This window comes from Notolepis coatsorum (genome assembly GCF_963971535.1).
Source record: "Notolepis coatsorum genome assembly, chromosome: 10".
Lineage (NCBI taxonomy): Eukaryota > Metazoa > Chordata > Actinopteri > Aulopiformes > Paralepididae > Notolepis > Notolepis coatsorum.
Window position 1 is genome coordinate 107,681,952 of NC_140174.1, and position 17,051 is coordinate 107,699,002.

General features: G+C 47.6%; 1 protein-coding gene across 1 annotated transcript in view; it reads right to left on the reverse strand.

Annotated features, from left to right (window-relative positions):
- Positions 1 to 17,051, reverse strand: part of LOC311235672 (uncharacterized protein) — a 179,168-nt gene that overhangs the window by 9,052 nt on the left and 153,065 nt on the right. The window contains exons 7-10 of the mRNA XM_084323136.1: positions 16,089 to 16,179; positions 15,312 to 15,393; positions 12,150 to 12,245; positions 3,272 to 3,374 (exon numbers count right to left, since the gene is read on the reverse strand). Of these exons, the coding sequence (XP_084179262.1) occupies positions 3,272 to 3,374; positions 12,150 to 12,245; positions 15,312 to 15,393; positions 16,089 to 16,179 (372 nt within the window). The remainder of the gene's footprint in view (positions 1 to 3,271; positions 3,375 to 12,149; positions 12,246 to 15,311; positions 15,394 to 16,088; positions 16,180 to 17,051) is intronic.

The following is a 17,051-nucleotide window of genomic DNA, read 5'->3' on the forward strand; positions in this document are numbered from 1 at the left end:
GCGTGCTGCACCAATGGAGCTCATAATATAATATTAATATCTGTGTAATAAATATATTTGTGTCCATCTCATTATCTGTGCCTTCCTGAATTCATATTCGGATTTGGGTTCATCCCTAGAGGAGAGAAGAGAGGAGAAGAGAAGAGAGGAGAGGAGAAGAAAGAAGAGAGGAGAGGAGAGGAGAAGAAAGAAGAGAGGAGAGGAGAAGAGAAGAGAGGAGAAGAAAAGGAGAAGAAAGAAGGAGAAGAAAGAAGATAGGAGAGGAGAAGAGAAGAGAGGAGAGGAGAAGAAAGGAGACGAAAGAAGAGAGGAGAGGAGAAAAGAGGAGAGGAGAGGAGAAGAGGAGAAGAAAGAGGAGATGAGAAAAGAGAAAGAGGAAAGGAAGGATCAGGGCTCCAGAGTGCTACCATTTAGTCACATTTAGCAAAAAAATAATTTAGATGGTGCTCCTAAAAATTATAACAACTCTCTCTCTCTCTAGTACCCTCCCTTCCCGTTAAAACGTACCGATTTACTTTTCAAAAGAAAACATCATTCAGACCCTTTTTCTGCCAAAATTACAACAAGGGGGACAATTTGGACAAGTCAGCAGGCGGTATCGAGTCTTTCCTACAGGAGCGGCTTGTGAGTCATCTCTCTCTCTCTCACCCCCCCCCCTCTCTCCCTCTCTCTCCCCCTCTCCCTCTCTCTCTCCCTCTCTCCCCCTCTCTCTCTCTCTCTCCCTCACTCTCTATCCCTCTTTATCATCCCCCCTTCTCTCTCTTAGAGTACCCCCAGAGTACACACTGAACTAGAGGAAATCTGCTTTTAGCTTCTGCACCCATGACATGCGGTGTACATTAAAAATCAATACATTAGTATCCTTTGGTCAGTTTAAATCCTTAACGACCAACCATTTCACCCAGTCTGCAGTTGCTTTAATTGTTTTATTGATGGACTTTCTTGTGCGTTTTCTTTTGTATTTTATTGTGTGCTGTATTTCTCGTCATCATCCAAAATGAGAGTTGAACTAAATTAAGGTTGAATGAATATACAAATCTCATTCACGCCACAGAAATTCAATAGATATCTATAGCAAATGACTTGAACTTGCAAACATCATTTAAAGACACAAATGTGTTTTATTGACTGCATTTGAAGAGGCCTGTCGGCCCATTTCAATAGTAAACATTTACATTTGGTCATTTAGCTGACGCTTTTATCCAAAGCGACTTACAAGTTCTGTACGACAAGTCAGCAGTGAGTAACAATGTTCATAAAACAGTGCTGAAACTTGGGTGCTGCAGTGTTGAATGCATAGTAATAAAGAGTAAAGACATATTAGTATAGTAGGAAGAGTGCATGATACTGTAGTATAAGACAGTAAGAAGGTTAGTGTTTATTTTTCTAGTGTGTGTGTTGTGGTAAATACTGTAAGTGTATTTACCAAAATGTTAATTTAAGTTCCTTTTAGTGTTCCTTTAAGTACTAACACTACATGCAGGTTTATTTGCGTCTCTTGTCGGGTGTTTTGTGCAGTAGGGATGCTCGATTATAGCAATTTATAGCTATTTTAACAAACATTCTGTCTAATTCACTGATTTACAACCGTAGAAGACTAGCAACAATAAGGCTGGCTAAGCATAACATTAGCTTCTAGCTAACAGCTTGATGCGGACGAACAGTAGAGAGGGAAGCCAGTGTGGAGAGCGCCTCAGCCAATCACAGCATGATATCGGAGGACACAGCAATTCCTCGCTCTATGGGGTGGAGTTTGGAGCTAAACTTGCTCAAGGACACTTCAACGCGCTGCCGGGAGGACGCACAATCGAACCGGGAACCTTCCGATTACCAGACACCTCTAACGCTTTAGGTAATGAATAAATAACCTCAGAATGGGGTGTTATGCTCCACGTCAGTCCATGACCAAGGTCCAGTGGTGGAAGAAGTACACAGTTCCTTTACTTAAGTAAAAGTAGAAATACTCAGATGAGTACTGGTAAAAGTAAATGTCTTCCATTCAAATTCTACTTAAATAAAAGTAGAGAGGTATTTGCTATTGAATGTACTTAAGTATCTAAAGTAAAAGTACACATTCTACATTACATTGACCTCTAAAGGTCATGTTAAAGTGGTACAGTATGTGGTCCAGTTCTGCTGCTCTGATTACATCCTCTTGAAGTTGACAGGCTTCAAATGTGAAAGTACATAATCTTCATACATTTTTTCTTTTGTATGTTTTCTATGCAAAATCCTTTTCTTCCTCTTGATGTTTTTGTATTTCAACATTTTGTGCAACATTTGGTTTCTATGGTAACACACTCAGAGGCCCTTCACTTTCACCTCTCTCACTCTCTCTTTTTCTCTGCTTTACAGTCTCTCTCACCTTGCAAACGTCTCCCTGTCTGATCTTTATATCGCTCCTCCTCCTCCTCCTCCTCCTCCTCCTCCTCCTCCTCCTCCTCCATCATCCCCCTAATCTCTGGACCTCTGGTAGTAGTGTGTGTGAATTCTGAGTCTCTCTCTCTCCTTCTCCTTCTCCTTCTCCTTCTCCTCCTCCTCCTCCTCCTCCTCCTCCTCCTCCTCCTCCTCCTCCCTGAGCCACAGGGTTTGGTCAGCTTGGCAGTTGGTACATATTTACAGCCAAGACGGCTTAACATCCTGCCGCACATAAGGTCAGGTCCATAAATATTTGGACATTGACAAGATTTTCACAATATTGGCTCTGTACACCACCACAAGGGACTTGACATGAAAGAAGATGTGCTTTAAGTGCAGACGTTCAGCTTTAATTTGAGAGTATTTACATCCAAATCAGGTGAACAGTATAGTCATTGCAACAGTTTATACCCCCCCCCCCCTTTTTTTAAGGGACAATTCGGGTCATTGTCCATCTGCACTGTGAGGTGCCCACCCAATGGGTTCTGAAGCATTTGGCTGAATATGAGCAGATAATAATATTGCCTGAAACTATTTTTGACACAGATATGCCTACCTCCTGGAGAGTGTTCTTGATCTGGCCAACTGTTGTGAAGGTGTTTTTCACCACCAAGGAAATAATTATTTTGTCATCCACCACAGTTGTTTTCCATGGTCCATGGAACACCTAATGTTTTTGCTATCTCTCTGATGGGTTTGTTTGGATTTTTCCGCCTAATGATGGCCTGCTTCACCGATAGTGACGGCTATTTGGACCTCATACTGAGAGTTGACAGCAACAATAGATTCGAAATGCAAATACCAGACTTTTTTCTTTCTTTCTTTCATGTGGTCCAGGAGGGAGGGCTCTCACCTGTAGCAGTCTCTGCAGGTTCTCCAGCTGGCTTCTGACAGCACAGCAGTCCTCCACTAGCTCCACCACATCCAAACCAAGACCAGGACCCAGAATGGGAGACCTAGGATCACAAACAGAAGAGGGGTCCAAGTCAACACTAGGCCTGCAACTAACGAAAGGTTATCCTATAACCTAGTTGTATGAATACTGGCTGAGCGTCTCGCTCTTCGCCATTATGAGATATCTCTTATCTCCTAGCACCTACTGTGCTCACGAACAAACAATTGCACTCACATGCACGTGACCAGGCCACGCCCCCATGTCCTACTATATGACGCCGGACATGGTCACACTCTACCTTCCTCAGAAAAAGTTTCCAACACTGAAAACCCAACCAAGGGACCTCAGGGTGCTAAGAGCGAGACGCTCAGCCAGTATTCACATAACTAGGTTATAGGATAACCTTTCGTTATATTATCATACTGGCCAATCACGTCTCGCTCTTCGCCATTATGATATATGGGACAGAGCAGACGCGTGGCCCGACAAGTGTACCGCCTGAGGGCCCGTAAGCCCCAACCAGGGAGGAGGTGAGTCCCGTCCACCCGCCCGTCCTAACGAAGGGGGGGAGGCAGTCAACTCCACCAAAGTGCGAAAAGGGGGAACCAGAGACCCAGCACAGCACAGGCGGGACCACGTGTGACACATCACCCCGTGGTACACACCTACACAGTAGAGGTCCCAGACCTCAGAACCGCCTGGGAGACAGAACCCCCAGTCATGTCCACGAGGTAAAACTTAACGAAGGGACCCGGGGAGGACCAGGAGGCCGTAGCACAGATGTCCTCCACCGAGGCCCCCCCTAACAGGGCAGCAGCCCGAGGGGGGACCTGTCCAGCCAACGTGCAGCAAAAGGCAACGCCCCCGCACAACCAATGTGACAGGTGCTGCTTGGACAGCGCCTCACCCACGCAAGGGCCACCGTAACAAACAAACAGTTGAACGGAAGCCCTGAGAGCCTGAGTCCTGAGGTAAACCCCCAGTGCACGGACAGGACACGACAGGTGAAGGCCCGCCTCCAACTCACTAGCGTGAGGAGGCGGACGAACGCCTGAACCACAATATCCCTGGAGCGAAAAGAGCTCCGGATATTCTTTGGCACGAAGACTGGATTAGGCCTCAGAGTCACACCGCTATCGGCCGAATAGACAGGCACTCAGGCCGCACCGAGAGAGAACACAGCTCACCCACACGCTTAGCGGAGGTGACGGCCAAAAATAATGCGGTCTTCAAGACAGCTGATGCAATGGCGCCTGCTCAAGAGGCTGAAACGGGGCCTCCGACAACTGGCTCAGGACCAGTTGGAGGTCCCACTCGGAGACAGAGAACGTTCCACAGGCTTGAGACGCCAAACGCCAAGCAGGAATGTTCCACGAGAGGGTGGCTGAACAATATTCTGCCCCCACACTCGACCATACGCCACTCCCCAGCGTAAGCCGCGGTAGAGGACGGAGCGCGCGCGTAACCGGATAGTGTTAACCACCGAATAGTCAAGACGCATCCCCAAAAGATTCACACTGTCAGCAGTCAAGCCTAGAGGCTGCCCCAGAACAGGAGGCAGAACAGAGTTCTGCATGCCTGAGAGAGGGCCCGCGGTGACCACGGAACCGGCCACGGCGGGGCCACCAAGAGTTGAATCAGGGCCGGGGACCACACAGCTGAGCCCCGGCCCAGCGCGATCAGGACCAAGTCCCGCGCTCCCGACGTACCCGCCCCAACAGCTGAGCTATCAGGTGTAAGGGGGGGAATGTGTACAGAATCCCGGACGGCCACGGAATCGGTCCCAGACCTGCCCGACTATGTCTGGACGTGGTCCCCACTCGTCAGGGTGAGGACCGCCCCGCGACATCACACCTGCACCCACATTCTCCCTGCCGGGGATGTGGAGAGCCCTCAGGCAGCGCAGATGGAGAACGCCCATAGCCAGAGCCCGACCTCCGCCCGGTGCAGACGGGGGGAGCGCACTCCTCCCTGTCTGACAATATACGACGCTGACGTCGTGTTGTCCGTCCTGACCAAAATATGCTTGCCCACCACAAGGTGGCCAAGCCGTTTGAGGACAAGAAGGACTGCCTTCAATCCCAACACATTGAATGTAGCGCAGACCGGGCAGCATGGCCCGACACGGCCCCCCCATCCCATGAAGGAGGCATCAGTGAAGACCGTGACGTGTGACAGCCTGCTGCCCACAGGGACCCCGCTGGTGAGGGCACCAGACCCTCCCCAGAGGACGAGGTCCCCCAGTACTGACATGGGAACCTTCAACCGCTTCCACATGTCTCACACCAGGTCCATTTCCATACTGGTAAAAAACACCTTTGTATTCTCCTCATGAAGAGGAGGTCAAGAGGGACCCCAGCAGCAGGCGCATCACCGCCGTAACCGTCCTAGGATGGAACCTCCCGAGTGAGCCGAGAACCAACCACTCGCCGCCGCTCTGAGAGGGATGCCCATATAGACCTTGAGCTTAGAAAAAGCCCAAGTACTCCACCCGTTGACTGGGAAGAGGAGAACTCTACTTCCAGTCTACAGCAAAACCCAGGCTGGTGAGACACCACCTGCCTGGTATGAGACCTGGCGATCTACCCTGACCGGCCAAGAACCAGAACGTCGTCCAGGGTAGAATACAATTCGTAAACCCAGACGACGCAGAGGCCCCAGCGCGGTCTCCACGCACTTGGTGAAGATGCGGGGAGCCAGAGAGTAGCCGAACGGTAGCCTCTGGTAACCGTACGCTAAGCCCTGCAAAGGAAGCGTAGGTAAGCCCTAGGATGGAAGATCGGGATGCGAATACACATCCTACAGGTCTATGGAGGTGGACCAGTCCCCCACCTGACAGCGTCTAACAGGTGGGAGACGGGTCAACATTCTGAACCTTCCATGGGACAGGTCCAGTATGGGTCTGACACCCCCCCCCCCCCCGATTTCTCGGGCACCAGAGAATACCGGGAGGAAACGCCACGCATCGCGTCCTCTTTGGGACCACGACGATGGCTTGCTTCGCCAACAGAGATTGGATCTCGTCGGCCAGAGCTGTCACTTCTGTTGACCCTCACAATAGGGTCTGTACCAAACCTGAAAACGGAGGGTGGGGTTGTGCAAACTGCAACACAAGTCCTCGCCTCAGCGTTCTCTCCATCCACCTCGACATATCGCACTGCTGTAATGATGATAATCCCAAAGCGCACCCGCCGCCACTTGGCGCTGGTCCGCCAAGAACCGTAGATAGGCGGCCCGGTCCCACCCGCTGTGCGTTGCCAACCCTGGACTTGCCAACCACGCGAGCAGGGCGTCTCGCAGAGCCGGGATATCGCACCCTGACACTACCAACGAGGCAATCGCACCCAAGGGGGGACCCCGACATAAAGGGCCGGTTTGATACGGGGGAAGCTGACATCACACTGGGTGACATAAGCTCCCCCACTGAACATCTCCCCGGCATGGACTGCTGAGGATCTGTTCTGCAGCTGGACATGCAAGGCGTGTGGTCCCCACACTGCCAGATAGGGTGGGTTCCTACACACCGTAGCCCTGCAGTAATATTACTACCCCCCAAATCACACGCGCCTGACTGACCACCGCCGGTCTTCCGGCCGTGGGAGGCACTAACGTGATACCCGGCCTGGCGAGGGCGGGGCTGGGGGAACTGGCGCTGCGACCCCTGGGCCTCGAGTTCCCCCGCTGACAACCTTCGTCGTTGACAGACACAACACCAGGCTCACCAAGCACAGACGCAGAACATGTGGTGTGGGAGCCGCTTGACAGCACAGCATTCTCACGGACAGACCCAGGCCTAGCCAGCAACTGGGTGTCAGCCCATGTCCCCATGAGAAGCGAAACGTGGGGCCGCTTGTGCTTCACTGAAGGCACGCGGCCCGCAGCCAAAGGGAACAAATCAGAGCCCGTATCCCGCTGGTGTTGGGGGGGGAGTGACCGGAGAGCGAGCTAGACACAGCTAGACGGCGACAGTTTTTTAGGGGGCGTGCTCATCTAATGTACATTTACATTTACATTTAGTCATTTAGCTGACGCTTTTATCCAAAGCGACTTACAAGTTCTGTGCGACAAGACAGCAAGAAGGGTATAACTCTATCAGCTGAGTAACAATGTTCATCAAAGTGTTGCGTGTTACAGTGTAGGTTAGTTTATTAGGACAAGTGCATGACATTAAGGTTAGTCGGGGTTAGATTTTTTTTTTTTTTTTTTTTTTTTTATCATCTCAGATAATGGTTGAAGAAGTGAGTCTTTAGTCGACGGCGAAAGATTGGACGGGATTCGGCTGTCCTAACTGGGATGGGTAGTTCATTCCACCATTGTGGGGCAAGGACTGAGAATAGGCGGCTTCTCTTTGATGACCCTCCGGGAGCTTGGATAGGAGTAGATCTGAGGCGGCCAGAAGACGCAGAGCGTAGGGGTCTTGAGGGTGTGTAGTTAGAGACCATTGACCGGAGGTAGGCGGGAGCGGTTCCCTTTGCCGCACGGTATGCTAGGTCGAGGGCCTTGAAGCGGATACGTGCAGCAATGGGGAGCCAGTGCAGGTCCCTAAGAAGTGGGGTGACATGGGCTGACTTCGGTAGGTTTGAGATCAGGCGGGCCGCTGCATTTTGAATGAGTTGAAGAGGCTTGGTGGCAGTGGCCGGGAGGCCAGCTAGCAGTGCGTTGCAGTAGTCGAGGCGGGAGATGACTGTTGATTGGACGAGGAGTTGGGTGGCTTCTTTTGTCAGGAAGGGGCGTATCCTTCTGACGTTGCTCAGGAGGAATCTGCAGGTTCTGGTTGTCGCTGCGATGTGAGCAGAGAAGTTCAACTGGTCGTCAAGGACAACACCAAGGTTCTTGGCGGTCGGCGACGCGGTCACAGCTGCATTCTCGACTGTGATGGAGAGGTCGGTCAGGGGGGAGGATTTGGCCGGCAGGTGGAGCCGGTGTAGCCGATCCCTCGGCCGCCAAGGCTGTCGGCCTTGTGATCACCTGTTGTCTTTGTGTCCAGGGTACCCCAGGGTACCTTGCCACAGCTGCTGGCGAGGCCGCGCCCTCACCTCTGGCTACGCGGTGTGACGCGGTGTGGGGCCTAGGTCAAATACCGCCTGCGCTCCTGCGGAAAGACCAAAGTCCCTCTGCAGAGAGGGGAGCCCTGAGGAGGGAAAACCCTTCTCTCCTCCTCAAGGGGAGACTGTTCCAACCAAAGATGTCTGTGAACAAGCGTTGACAGCATCCTAGCCCTCCCTGCGGTTATAGCTTGCGGCTAGGTCAAAAGCTGAATAACCTCAAAACCTTGCGCGATGTTTTGACGCCGGCTGGCCCTAAGGCCCCACCACCCGACACCATTTTTGACAGAAAAAAAACAGCAATTAGAACAATGTTGCCAGTTGCTCCTAATTCTATACCGCGGCGGTATAGGCTTTAACAGCCCACCAGCCACCTGCCGGGCCGACTCGCCTCATGGTGTCGGCCGGGCGGGACACCGTTCCACCATGTCAGAGGCAAAGGACTGATGCCACCTGCTTCACAAACACGGAACACCAGTGGTGGCTGCAGACCAAAGTCTACTACTAGTGAAGCACTGCCTCACTAGTAGGCATGCAGCAACCTCCACTGTGGTGTGCACCCATGAAGGGGTAAATGAATAAATGAACGAAAACACCACTAACACACTGCAGAATGGGCTAGCCCATACACACAATTGTTAAGGGGATGCAGACTAGAGAAAAACACCAGTCCCGCACACAATTCATAGATTCACAAAAAGCAAACCAGCCCTGAGCCTCAGCCCATCCACCCATGTAAATGGTAAACAAGCCCCCGTTAAACCCCCAACATTAGACACCGATTGACCGTCAGCATGAAAGGTTAAGAGGAGGGAAGACCTTTTAGTAAAAACATCCCTCGGCGGGGAAAAAAGGAACGGCGTCCTAGCATTGTAGCATTAGCATTAGCCGCACGCTCTAGGATAGCTGGGAAAACACCCAAAACAGAGTCATGACAACCATGTTTTCCCAAATATCCTGCCCCTCGCGCCAATACATAACTCGGCTGTCTCACGGGACAACGAGCAGTATCACTCATGCTTGTATCAATGCCTGTCAGCGCAGGCCCTACCTGTGCGCGACGTAGCTCGACTGCTAACCGTCGCGCGATGTCCCTCGATCCGCTGTCACGAGATAAGGAAACCCCAGGACAGGCCCGATGCGCTGTTAGGATGTGCCGAGAAGATTCCAGGGGCTGGTGAACCTCCGGCGAAAACCCAACATTGTGTAATTTCTCCCTGCGTTTCATAACAGCTAGTTCACGGAGTGCACTGCTACGTCCGTGTTGGAAACAAAAAAAGAGGAAGGTAGAGTGTGACCATGTCCGGCGTCATATAGTAGGACGTGGGGGCGTGGCCTGGTCAGGTGCATGTGAGTGCAATTGTTTGTTCGTGAGCACAGTAGGTGCTAGGAGATAAGAGATATCTCATAATGGCGAAGAGCGAGACGCGATTGGCCAGTATGATAATATAACAACTATTTTGATTAATCGACAACTAAATCCTATGCAAAGAAAATCTCGTACAATGCTTTTTCAAACAACTTGCAAAATGACAGTTGAAAGAAATGACAAATCAAACGTAAATGTATGCTGTACATATTAGATTTTTTAACAAAAACCTGTTTATGTCTTCAGTTTTTAAAGGAGCTGAACAGTTTAAATAATAAAGAAAAACAGAAAACACAAACTAAGTATTAACAGGCACTGGAGGTGCATCATAACACAGACCCAACTACGGTAATCAATTATAAAAATAGTCGCCAACGATTTTTATAATCGATTAGTCGATTAGTCGTTGCAGCACTAGTCAACACAGCATCATAATAACACCACTGTTGCTTTTCAGTGAAGACAGATTCACCGCTCAGATTGTTGTACAGTCCTCATTAGCAACATCCAGACTCTCTACGGATGATCTGGTGAGAAAGCACCAGCGCTGGGAGAGAATATTGAAGAAAATCTATATTGAATTGTTTCATTTCTTGTTCATTGTTCTTAAAATCCAGAGATCAATGCCTTTTAATCCATGCCTTTTTTTCAGTGGATGTGTGTGAAGATTTTTGCTATGTTAACTTATTTCTAAAGCGCTAAATATATTACTTATGGATATAACCTAACGTATACATTAAGTACTTTTTTCCCTGTGGTCGATTAGTATTTTGTTTACGTTTTCTGATGAGACCTCCTGTCCTATATATTAGGGGTGCGCAGAGACGACATTATCTGTGTCTGTAATCAGTCAGAAGACTGGAAGTGGGTGTGTTTTATACTGTAATTGTTCATTTTATTAATTTTACAATTATTGTACAATACACAATTGAATTTTTTTTTTAAATAAAGGTATATGGTCAGACACAACAGATCAGTGCGGTCGGGCCCTTACTTGATATAACCTTACAGTACTTAAAGTAACACGCCAACTTTTTGGGAAATTAGCTTATTTGACATCTACCCTGGAGTTAGACAAGCAGATACATACCCACATTTTTTTTTATAATTAGACATTTTCGTTTTTCTAAGCAAATATATACTCAGATTTTTTTTTTGTAGAACCCCTGCTGCCTGGGCGCAGTGATTTCATCACCTTAAAAGCCTTGTTGCTTTTTGAAAAACAGGGCTTTTGAGGTGATGAAATGTCTAATTTTTTATTTATTTTTTATCCACGTGGGAAATACACAGGTCACAACATGTTTACAGGAAAGTTTTGGAGTTGTATTTGGAGTGTATTTCGTGACTGTTGGGAACAAGGCTACACTGGCACACCTACTTCCAGTGAATGACGCTAAGCTAGGCTAACGGTGCGGCTGTTCCCTAAGCCTAATGCATGCACAAAGAAGAAAAGGGTATGTATCTGCTTGTCTAACTCCAGGGTAGATGGCAAATAAGCAAATTTCCCAAAAAGTTGGCGTGTTCCTTTAACACATTGGCCGCCATGCGTTGGTTGCCAATCACAAGATTTCTCGTTATTTAATCGTTATTTCTTTTATTAGCGATATCCATTCATTTTTCATCCATCCAGCCTGACATTATCATTGGGAATGGCTCTGAGCTCGAATGGTAATGCACATCATTGGATTGGATTAAGTGAAAAAGTGCATCAGAGAGAAACTCCGCCATAGGGTTTCCCCACCTCTGGCAAGCAGTGTCGTGTTACCAGAGTCACTGGCAAGGCTGGAATCAGCTTGGATCATGCTTTTCGGACTATAACGTTGGATCAATAAACGCGATCAATATTTGGAATGGCGATCAGGAATTGGATTCATCTTTTTGCAGAACATCTGATCTGAGGTAAGGAATCTATTTTACCAGTTTTGGGTTAATCAGAGTTGTTTTTCACAGATTGCACAACGTGTGTGTATGTGTGCTGTGTGTGTGTGTGTGTGTGTGTGTGTGTGTGTGTGTGTGTGTGTGTGTGTGTGTGTGTGTGGCGTTCAGCGTTTCGTACATGTTGACTGCAAGCAAGTCATTGATAAGCGACGGGTGTATTAGACACAGAGTTTATGCGTTCGCAAATGTGCTTGTCCTCCCATTCATTAACGCGGTGGCATCCAAGCGATAAATCGCCATATCCTGCTGGCAACCAATGTGTTAAGGTACAAATTACAACGTACTGATACGCTGTGTAACATACAGCCTCCAGTGTGATGTTGCTCGATTACGTTTTGAGATGAACAAGGCTTCAGTGGAGTGGAGGTTGGAGGTCAGGCGACGCATCACACGACTAACTTTACAACGTTTTAAAAAGGATGTTTTAAATGTAATGTAACATTTTATTATCTGGTTCCTCATCTCATTTTCTTCTTCCGTTTACCTGGCGGGAGACAAGCCCAGCGCCCGGTCCCTCTCTCCGTCTGAGTCCAAACGCTGGTTCCCTGGGTCTTCTGTCAGACGATAGTGCTGGAAAACACTGTGAGCCGGAAGAGGACGAGGAGGAAGAAGAGAAGGAAGGGGAGGAAAAGGGGGAGGAGGATGAGTAGGAGGAAGAAGAGGAAAGAGGAGGAGGAAAAGGAGGAGGAAGAGAAAGAAGAAAAGGAGGAGGAAGAGGAGGGGAAGAGAAGGAAGAGGAGGATGAGGAAGGAGAGGAGGAGGAAGAGCATGAAGAGGAATGCGGGTGAGAGAGGGTGGGAGGGGGTGAGAGAGAGACAAACAGAGAGAGAGACAAACAGAGAGAGGGAGAGAGAAACAGAGAGGGAGGGAGGGAGGGAGGGGGAAAGAGAGAGAGGGAGGGAGGGAGGGAGGGAGGTAGAGTGGGAGAGAGAGAGCAAGAGAGCGAGAGAGAGAGAGAAAGAGAAAGAAAGAAAGAAAGAAAGAAAGAGAAAGAAAGAAAGAAAGAAAGAAAGAAAGAAAGAAAGAAAGAAAGAAAGAGTGATAAGTGCTGACTATAATGAAAGCGCTCACATGGTGTGGAGAAGGAGTGGGAACACAGGAGTGAAGCCAGCGGGAGGTCTGGAGCTCTCTGCACACAGCGGTGCTGCTCCTTCCTCCAGCAGTGTGACAGCAGCAGTAATAACCTCTCAGTGGAGAGAGAACCACGGGAACACGTTCCTCCTTTCAACAGGAACACGTCTCAAGGCTCCTTTTAACCGTCGCTTTCAACCAGTCAGCATAAATCACCTCAACCACAAAGGTTTTAAAACCCCACTGCATTAAAGAAAACCTTTTACAAAACAACCGGCGTTCTAAATTATCCTGCCGTCAACAAGCTTCCGCTTTTTTCCCCCAAAAAGAGAATGTGTGTGTGTGGCTGCGTCGCTAATGTTTTTCTGCACTCAGCGTTGTGTTCGAGATCAAAGTATCCGTATTGTCCCATGTTTTTACAAGCCGACGGAGTGAGGGTGTCTTATGTCGCTTTCACACAGGGGCTGTTTGGTCCGGACCAGAATTCGATAGTCCGCTTTTTGGGGTTTGTGTGAATGCGCGTCGAACTCGGTCCGCGGACCAAACACGCGAACTCTGGTCCGACCAAAAACAAAGGTCTCGGTTCGCTTCATCGGACCAAACGCGGACCAAATATAGGAAGTGCTTATTATTATTATTATTACCGCGCACGCAGCATTCACTGCAAAACAACACTATCTATCTATATAACTGTGCATCTTGGGTCGAAGGAACACCCGGCTTATTATTATTATTACCTCGCGCGCGGCATTCACTGCAAAACAACTCTATCTATCAGTCCACAGACACACACACGCGCGCGCACACACAGGCTCGCAGCCACACACACACATTTCCACTCTCTATTGTCCAATAGACGAGCGCTCTTTTCGACCGCGTGACATTGTTCAGATAGTTTGGTGCGCCTGACAAATTGCTATGTGAACGCAGACGAACCAAATGACGAATGCAACAATGTTGCAACTTCACCACCAGAACCGCACCGAGTCCACCAAAACTATATGTGAAAGCACCCTTATATTCACACTCTAAAGATCATAGGAGTCTGGGATGGCCTTCAAAAGACAGTGATGTTAATGTCGGATGATCCGTCGTTAGATTTCAAAGGGTTGAACATTAACAAAGGTTAAGACTGAGGAGGGGTAATCATTCCAACTAGGATCATGGTGATTAAGGAGGCCCTGGCAGTCAATTCTTCACGTTGAGATATACTGTACATTATGTACCAGTAGTTCTACACACACACACACACACACACACACACACACACACACACACACACACACACACACACACACACACACACACACACACACACACACACACAGTCTGCAAGGGCCTTGGAATTAAGCCCGTGCCCAGCCCGAGCCCATGATGTTCAGGCCTTGCCCGACAATAAGCCCGACTGTAATGCAACATTTGAAGCCCTAGCCCGAATGAAAACCAGATTTTTTTAAATTTATTTAGAAACATTTATTTGTTTTAAATATTCGAAATATTCGTTTTATATGAACTTAATAAATAAACAAAAACGAAAATGTCCAATAGGTCTGCCTAAATAACAGATAGGCACATATCGTGCTGAAAACTAACAAGCATTATATTATAGCCAAATATAAATTTTTGTTTTAGATATTCGAAACACTGTTTATATATTAACTTAATAAATAAACAAAAACGTCCAATAAGTCTGCCTAAATAACGCATATCACGCTGAAAACTAAGAAGCATTTACATAGCCTGTTTCGCTCTTATTAGAATGCCGTCGCAGTGCTCGCTTAGACTGACTCACACGGCAGCCTCGTAAAACGTATTGAAGGCTATATGGAATCTTCTTTGACACACACACACACACACGACACAATAGCCTACTCAGTCACTATACAAACAAACAGAAAACAGAAATCAGATTTCGAGCAGAGCAACATTTATATTAAATAATGAAAGCACAACAGCGGCGACCCACACCAGCAAATAATAATAATCAGACTCACCACTTCGCTGTTGATGTCAGCAACGCGTTGAACAACGTTAACAAAACTTCGCCAACCGGCTACATACATCCAAGAACAAATTAAAACGTTGGCCAACTGGCTATATTCCAACTTCAAAACAACCAATGCCACTTCGGTCCGGTTCATTTGTTCATCATCCACCTGAGGGCTTCATCTACTCCCCTCGAGTTCTCCCTGCGGGCTGCGGTAATTACATCCAAATGTTTCCAAAAATGCAGCTTTCCAGACGCATTGGGAACTTTCAAAAGCTCTCCCTTTCCCTAATTCCATATCTGTTAACTTATCCATCGTGACTCAGAGAGACACGAGTCTCCGACTCTCTGATCTGTGATGACAGCTGGCGTGAAACTGAAACAGAAACTTAAGGTTATCCTAGAACCCTAGTTATATGAGTATAGCAAGCGCGGAATAGAAAAATAAAAAAGATGGCGCTGCCCGGCCCGGCGGAGCCCGAATTATTTATTTAAAAACAAAGCCCTACCCAGCCCGAACCCGTCGGGTCGGGTAGGGCCCCGTCGGGCTCGGGCAGGGTTGCAGTGCACTAACACACACACACATACCTATTGTCATTATGAATGTCTTGTGTTCCCCAACACAGCTGTCGCCTCCTCCACTGGGCCATGTGAGACATTCCATCTCCATCTACAATATTGGGACCAAACCACAGGAATGAAGGAAAAATGGGCGTTAGAAGAACTAGAATACACGTTTTTAAAACTCATCAAATTTTTTTTTTTAAAACAGATGCACATTCACACATATTACGCATTTTATGTCGAGTAATCATTTTAAAATAATAATAATACATCCAGAGCTTGAAGAAAGGTGCATTGCTTTCCCCCCAAATAAATGTTTGATTGATGCATTTATAGTTTATAAATTCATTCATTCATCAATTCATAATTTATAGTTTAAAAGGTGCTATAGATAACATTCAGCCACTAGATGTCGCACTAGAGCACCATCATGTCATTTATCCAATCAGGTGCGTTCCACGTGGGGAAATGGGAAGTGGGGAGGGGATACATGCAGGCAACATGTAAACCATTAACTTTGGAACCGCAAATTTTTTTATTATAAATTCATGAATCAATACTTTTATTTTTTTAGCTCTGTGGATGTATTATTATTATTTCTCTTTTTTTAATTTTTATTCTACATAGAACTAAAATATTTTATACATAATTTCATAAGCTTTACATCAATTCTTCTATTTTGGACCCAGTGACAGAAAAACAAACAAACAAACAGGACAACTAGTAACCTCTTCTAAACACACACACACACACACACACACACACACACACACACACACACACACACACACACACACACACCGCTGTGCAAAGAGCCGTCCTCGGGCAGGTCTGCATCCAACATGAGGTCATCATCCTCTAAGTCACATGACTCCAAATTGTTTAGAACATCCTGGAGAGAGAGAGAGAGAGAGATAGAGAGATAGAGAGATAGAGAGATAGCGAGATAGCGAGAGAGAGAGAGAGAGAGAGAGAGAGAGAGAGAGAGAGAGAGACAGAGAGACAGAGAGAGAGAGAGAGAGAGAGAGAGAGAGAGAGAGAGAGAGAGAGAGAGAGAGAGAGAGAGAAAGAGGGAGGGAGAGAGAGGGAAGGAGAAAGAGGCAGAGAGAGAGAGAGAGATGGAGAAAGAGAAGAGAGAGATAGACAGAGGGAAGGAGAAAGAAGAGAGAGAAAGAGACACTGATTATCTGAATTACGTTCCTACTTCTTCAAAAATGCATTTTAGATTTTTCCAGCTCCTCTGCATCTTGGTGCCTTAGAAACACACAGCCCTAGGAGGTTATCTGTTTTCCACATTCCAAAGGAGCTGCACAGAACGAAAGAAAAGGTTCAAATCTATTATGCTCGCTCACGAAGACATCAACGTGAAACACTTTGATTGTGTGTGGTGATCAATGCTGCTGCTGCATCCCCGTCAAATGGAGAAAGGCAGAGAAACACAAATCAATAACAGAAAAACCACTCAAAAAGATGAACCCCGAAACACAAAACAACCCGCTCTCTCCCTGTTGAAATCAAACTCACAGTAGTCACTTTTAAATGTGGGAGTCGTTCGACACAACGGGGGGGGGGGGGGCTTGTGTTTGACGCACACACACACACGCATGAATGCACAGCGCACACAAACACCTTTTCTCTCCCTCTCCTCTCTATCCATGTCTCTGTCTCTGCTCTTTCTCTCTCTATCTCTCCCTCTGCTCATTCTCTCTATCTCTCCTTCTCCCTCTCTTTCTGCTCTCTCTCTATCTCTCCTTCTCTCTCCGT